Below are 7,197 nucleotides of genomic sequence, written 5' to 3' on the forward strand. Positions count from 1 at the left end.
TTAATTTATTTTTATAGACTTTTTTTATGTTGAATAGCAAGATGATATTTATAATTATGATATCACAACAAATTATGGATTTTAATTAAATTCTCGCTACGTCATAAATATGCTTGATAAAGAACGTAAAAAAACTTACGATAAATTTACTATGTCTCACATCCTGCATCAAGCATAAACTTCAGACTATCTAGAAAGACCTTCGTTTATTATCGACATCATGAATCGGCGGAAACTTTAGTTATGACCAAGTTGTGTCTAGCCGCGCGACATTGTAAGTGTATGATAATCATGTATAATCACTCGTGATAACGTCGCAACCCGTGTTTGCGAAACAGGTTTCTTTTTCCAATCTAGAAGTTCTGCAATTAATCATCCGACGAATAGGTATAACATTGTACAACCTGTACCTTTCATAGTTGAAAAAATAAATTTTGTTATATGACTGAAAAATAAGCTAATGAATATATGAAATAGCTTGGAATATGCAATAAATTAATTAATTTCTTTGTATTTTCCTCTTCTGTCACTATTCTGAGAAGAAAAAATGAATTCCTGTTGGTTACATTTGCCTATCAAATTAGCCAATAAATTCACGTATGTTCTTAGAAATCCAAGCTAAATGATGCAGTTTTTTAATTAATTATTGTCAATTTTAAATCGATTGCTTTGACAATTTTTTTGAAAAATTATTTTACTAGCAATTCTATTACTTCATCTTGTTAAACAAGAGGAATATATCTATGTATTAAATATATAAATTAATTAAAAACAATATGATTTATTTTGACTGAAAAAAAAATATGTGATTTATTTTATTTTTCTTTTTTACATTACTAAAAAAGTTTTATTATGATAAATAAATTTGACAAAAATAGTGATTCGATAAATAACTGATTATTCAACTGTGATGTTAGCAATATTACATAGATATTATTATATAGACATAATTAGACAAATTCATTAAAAAATTACATTTAGATGAGTTTGCATAAATATGAGCGATTTTATTCGCATATTAATGGACTATTTCATTAGTTCATTTTTTATCAATATGTAACTATTTATTAAAGCTAGCTATTTATTGTATTAAAAAGGATTAATTAATAATAGTTACACGTGTATGAAATCTTATTAAAATCATTAATATGTGTCATTAATATTTGGATTTTTATAACGTCTTTACATAAAAATGACAATGAATTTAATGAATTTCATGTATGAATTGTGATAATTAAAAGTAATTAAATCAAATTGTCACGATTGTATATAACAGTCCAGATTATCTTTATTAAATGTTTTAATATATTGCGCGAAATTAACTTCTAACTAATCTTTTAAACTAACTGTAATATAAACATCTTTTTATACATTTTTTTAATTTTACAAAATTTAATTAACTTAAAGAATTAGTAGTTTGGTTTCGATCTGCAGAATTAAAGTAATATAACTTATATATTGTATTTTTTCTTTAATTTACACAATAAAATAAAAAAAATATCATGTAAAAATACATTATCAGTAACTTCGTGCGTAAATTACATTTTGAATTTAAGTTCGACTTTTATAAGATCGTAATATTTCATTGTAACACCATCTTGACATCGTATTGCACACCTTGAACGAATGACCTCAAGTTGTTTGCGTGATTCTAATTAATGCACGACATATCGAGGTTAAATATCCGCGCGGGTTAAACGTCTTCGTTCGCGGATCATATCGGGAATCGCGCGAAAAAGCAAGATCGATCACAATTATCAGCGTATTACAGATTTTTTTTACTCGGCAAAATTACAGAACCGCACGCTAAGATGCGTACGCGATTCACGCAAACATACCGGGCGAAACAGACAAATCGGAGATGTGGCGACCAATGTCAGTCTTGACGTAACGCAACTTGATCTGCACGGCGACGATGATGAGTTCATGCAATGTGAATTGGACAGACAGTTTTATGCACCGTCTGCTTTGCGTCGAGCGCATAAGCACTTTCAGTTATGCGATGACAACGACGAACGGTCAATAAATCTCTGATGATTTATTTTCAATATATCACTTGTTCTCCGTCAGGGCAGTCATCGCGTCTATTCGCTTCTTACGCTTCTTACAGATGCAAATCCGCCGGCTATTTTAAATATAAACTTATGCTCGTATTCATAGTCAAACCTTGTACTTCCTTAAATTTATCTTTAAATGTTTAGCAGCCAATGAAATAATTCGTAGAATATCTAAAGATAAATTTAAGAAAGCCTTAAATATAAGGCTTGACTATGAATATGAATATTAATCTCGAAGAATTGTGTTGTGTAACGCGAATGTATAATGTTTATCTGCGGAGTTATATGCAAATTTTTCCGAAATTGCAAATTTTTATAACCTACCACCATAAAAACGCAGTGATCGAAACACCTATTTTTATCTCTGCATTGTGGACTACATTTTCAAGCCAAATTTTAAAAGATACACTGAAAAAAAACTATATCAATGCTATATCAACATTATTTTAATTGAAAATTATTTTGTTAATTCAATAACGCTATTAATGAAACAAAACATTATACTCTTGTTTTAATAAAATTTGATTTGTTTCTCATTAATACTATTATTGTTAATTAACAAGATTATTTTTAATTAAAATAATGCTGTTGTATAATATTATTTTTTTTAGTGTAATAATGTTATATATCTAACTTAAAAGAAGTCTTATATATTTAAAATCTAAAATTATGAAATCATGTTACAAAAGCACGTAATTTTTTCCTTTTTTTCTTTTAATATATTATAAGACCGTGTGATATATGTGTGATAACATAAATTATAGAAATCAAAACCTTAAACAGTCTAGTTGGATCTTAATTTTTTTTTTTTTTTCTACGATTCTTATATGAATTTATATACTATGTATGTAGTTCCTAAAAATGCGTGCGAAATGATCTTTCAGTCTTGAAACGCTAATTCTACTAAACTACCATAATATCACGAGTTAAATTGACTAGCAATTTAAAAAATTTTTTATGTTTATTCGCATCTTCGATCTTAATAATAATAAATGACATATTAAAAATCTGTAAATAATTATATTATTAAAATATCAATATGTTTTTACAGTTTTATTGCAGTAATTATATATATAAGTATGTCTATATATATATATATAAGTATAATTATGTATATAAGTATGTCCTTTTTTTTAAGTGTTAAAATTGTATGTTTTTAAATTGGGGGGTTTTTTTTTTATTAAATAATCGCCGCAGTGCCATAATAATTTTGCATATTTTCATATTTTAATATGAAAAAAGTGGTTTGTATAAAATCTGCATAAAATCTGCATCGGAAGAACTTTTATAAAAATAATCTTATAAAACATTTATTTTAAAATCAATATTGACTTCAAAATGTTTTTTGGGAGCGTATTTTTTAATTGCAAAGTCCTGTATGGGAAAAAAATCGTACGACGCATTAATTTTCTTGCTTAGATTCGAAATGATAATATCATTAAATAGCCAAACAGGCAATACAAATGCGATAATTACTTATTTACTCCATGTGTGATTACGTAATTAATTGATAGATATAAGATGTATCTCAAGATTTATTATGTTATTACATAATAAATTTGAGAAATAATTTTGCAAAGAATTTTTCTACTAATAATTTTTTTTTTAATTCTTTTAATATTTTTATTTTTATATTCTTTTAATATCATTATTTTTATATCTGCAAACATTTATTTTGTATATAATTAAGAGAGAGCTTCCTACGCAGTCGATGAGTTACGAAAACGCTGTTGTAATTTTTTATCTTCCACGTTATTTTGCAAGAAATGCAGCAAGTCCTACGTCTAAACAACAAGAGTTCACCTGTCGCTGCATTATAACTATACCGATTATACTAGACGATTATCCTCGCTGGTCGTACATGTTTCAATTATGAAAAATATTCGTAAACAACATAGCAGCGCCGCGTAATACGGGATATTTAGCAAATGATGATAGACAGTTTTAGGACTGTTAGAGAAACGCATGAGAAGAAGCGAAAAATATTAATTCGAATCCGGAAATATTTTTCCCGAATTCCTTTCGCAATGTTGAGACGCTTCAGCAGTGCGCAAAATAATTTTTCACAGAAAACTGAAATTTGTAATTTTATTGATTATTTAATATTCATTCTAATGATCAATAATTAAAAAATACAGAATTCAGTGGAATACTTTTCTATATAATTTATTTATTAATTTACTTATTACTTAATTTAATGTTAACTCTCTAAAAGTGAATTAGTGACTTCAGTGCCACACTTATAACTAATGTAATCATTAGCGAATACTTTTTAATAATAATATACTGATTCACTTTTAGAGATTAAGATTTTCTACAAGTGAATCTACAGAAAATCATGAGAAAGTGAATTAGTGTACTATTACTGAAAAAGTAAACACTCGCTGATACATCATTTATAAGTGCACTGAAATCAGTAATAATATATTAATTTACTTTTAGAGAGCATGTTAATTCATTAATTATTAATGTTAATCGTCACGATAACATGGAATTTATTACAACAGATTCATTAAACAGGGATTTTAGCGAAGATCGAGAAATCTCGCGGCAGACCGCAAGATTTCCGGTGAAAACCGTAATTTCCGGTGAGATAAATTGATCGGACGAACGCGCGCATACTCATACTCTCGTATATTATGATCTTTAAACAAGCACAAGGCACAACAGCCTTGTACTAAAAATCCACCAAACTGTTTTAAGTTTGCCTCTCATCCTCGTTTAAATTCTTATCAATGCACGTTTTACATGCGAGGACGTTACGTTTCACGAAAACTAATTTTTCAACATTGCAATTTCCACAAGAAAGGCAATCTCGTTCTTGTTAATATCGATTATGCGCTTGAATGTTGTGTGATGAAAGGAAAAAAACTGATTTAATATCGATCACAGCAACGTCTTATTATTGATAATTACCTAATAATTATACGTTCTTTCCAGAATTTTGCGGGGAGAGGGGAATATCGAGCACCTTTAATATTATCTTATATATTTTTTACGGAGACGATAAAAGCCTTTATGCGACTAAATCATTACTTTCGTACGTATTTGGAACACTGCATTTGTTATCAGTTCCATTACTTTCTCCCACATGTGTATTTTTATAAGTAGTACTTTCTACTTTGAATGTAACTTTCTTAAGATTCTAGAAACGATAAAAGAAAATTGAAAATTCAATCGTAACCAATTGATTGTGACCAATTTCTAATTCCTGCAGACAATCTACAAAACAAGTAAAAACAAGTTTACTTTAATTACTTCTGCACTCGAATATTTTATTTATATACACTCTGATATTTATTTTCCTGTTATTTTGTCTTTTTTCCGATCTAATATTAAGAGAAAACGCATGAGAGAAAGTTTCTTAGTTAATATCTATTTGGGCGCAACCTCAATCAAAAACTTTCTCGAAAATTGAGCTTTGACAATTCAGTTTAAAAAAATTTATCACGTTCAAAGGATACCAAGCCAATAAATTTCGATCGATCCAAGTGTTTCCGCAATTTATTTCGCGCATCTTCGATCGAGGATCCGTTATACTGAAAAAAAAATGTATTTTACCAACGTATGTAAATCACACCGTTTTTATTTCGTTGAGCCGATAACCGGTCGGCCCCTTGGAAATTGACCTTTGCGTCAACGATTTTTCATTTTGTTTTCAGAAACGTATCGTGAACTTCGCCGACGGGCAGGAGGAACGCGAAAGGACAGGAAATGACACGCGGGGTCACACGAGAAAACGAAACCGCGATCTTTCCTCGCGCGCTCAAATAACGATCGAGGAGAGGTACAGCCTTGAAAGCGGCGAATGACAGTTTCTGACGATCGATCGACAGTCGCTTACATAGCTTATGTCGCCGACGATTTATACGAGTCTCGCAATCCCTCTCGATCACCGACACTAACTGCGATCGCAAGACAGTTTTTTTTTATTCGACAGAAAGGGAAAGAAGTCAATCGTCATCGTATATCTTGTTCTCTCGAATAAACACGAAGCACGACAAAGTGGCGGCACAATGTAGCGCAGTGACCTTGACCGAAAGGTGTGGATTTTCTTACGTGAACTAGAAACCAGTGCGAAAGTTCAAGGAATTATTCGCAAAGACACAAACGCGATGAAGACGATGGGCGATGTCGTCGCGGATCCCATCGACGAGAACGATGGCACTGTGCAGCCCTCCAGTGCGAGCAAGGAATTCGGTCAGAGGACTCTGAGATCCTTGAAGAGAGGACTGGGTCGGCTCTGGAGAAGACACAGAGGCAACGCGTCGATTACTGAATACGATCCCTCCTACAAAGTCGCGTATCTTGGAAATGTGCTGACCGGATGGGCCAAGGGTGAGTGAAAATCGAAACAGAATTTGTTAAATGATCGCTACAGATTATATATACTATAGAACTTTATAAATAAGAAAAAGAGGGAATATGTTATTGTTTTATTGTATATTGTTTTGTATACGATATATTTTGAAAGTTTATATTGTAATATTTTTAAAATCAACTTTGTAAAAATTAAAATTGATATAATGTTTTATTATTGTTGGATTAGTAAAATAACAATAAAGTAAAAGATTAAATCTCTGTTTCATATACAGAAAAAATAATTTTTGCTGTAGCAAAATTCTGCAAATTTAGCTAAATACAGATCTGAACATAAATCTGTTGAACTATTAAAATAATTATATAGGACGCTCAATTCACTGGTTACTAAAATGTTAAATTTTTTGCGACATTACTCATCAGGCTTGAATTTCCTGTATAATTAAGTTGAAGGTTAAACTAAATTATTTTTAAATTTGCACTTAAAAGCTAAGTTTTTAGATAACTAAACTATTTTCTGCGTATATGAAATAAAGCTTAATTTTTTATTTTATTGTTGTTCCATTTATATTATTGTTTAACGTTAATAAAATATTAATTTTAATTTTGAAATTAATTTTGAGAATATCATAATGTAAATTTTTGGAATACACCTGGCTAAATTTTTAAATACTTTTAGTAAAATCGTTCTTTCCATTTATGGATGATTGAAGAATAATTGATTAATGTATCTTGTATTGCTTTGCTCCGAGAGATTTGTAATTAATAATTTACAAAAATAAAAAAAAAAATTTCTCGTAACATGATTGGACTGGAAATA

The 7,197-nt window shown here is 29.6% G+C and overlaps 1 protein-coding gene across 3 annotated transcripts in view; it reads left to right on the forward strand.

Annotated features, from left to right (window-relative positions):
* The window catches only part of LOC108694085 (trichohyalin), a 72,022-nt gene that overhangs the window by 47,894 nt on the left and 16,931 nt on the right, over positions 1-7,197 (forward strand). For all 3 annotated transcript variants that reach the window (XM_018203378.1, XM_018203379.1, XM_018203377.1), the window contains one exon: positions 5,720-6,395. In XM_018203378.1, coding sequence (XP_018058867.1) covers positions 6,173-6,395 — 223 coding nt within the window. In that variant the 5' untranslated portion in view covers positions 5,720-6,172. The remainder of the gene's footprint in view (positions 1-5,719; positions 6,396-7,197) is intronic.

The sequence above is a fragment of the Atta colombica genome, unplaced genomic scaffold, assembly GCF_001594045.1.
Source record: "Atta colombica isolate Treedump-2 unplaced genomic scaffold, Acol1.0 scaffold112, whole genome shotgun sequence".
In the NCBI taxonomy this organism is placed as follows: Eukaryota; Metazoa; Arthropoda; class Insecta; order Hymenoptera; family Formicidae; genus Atta; species Atta colombica.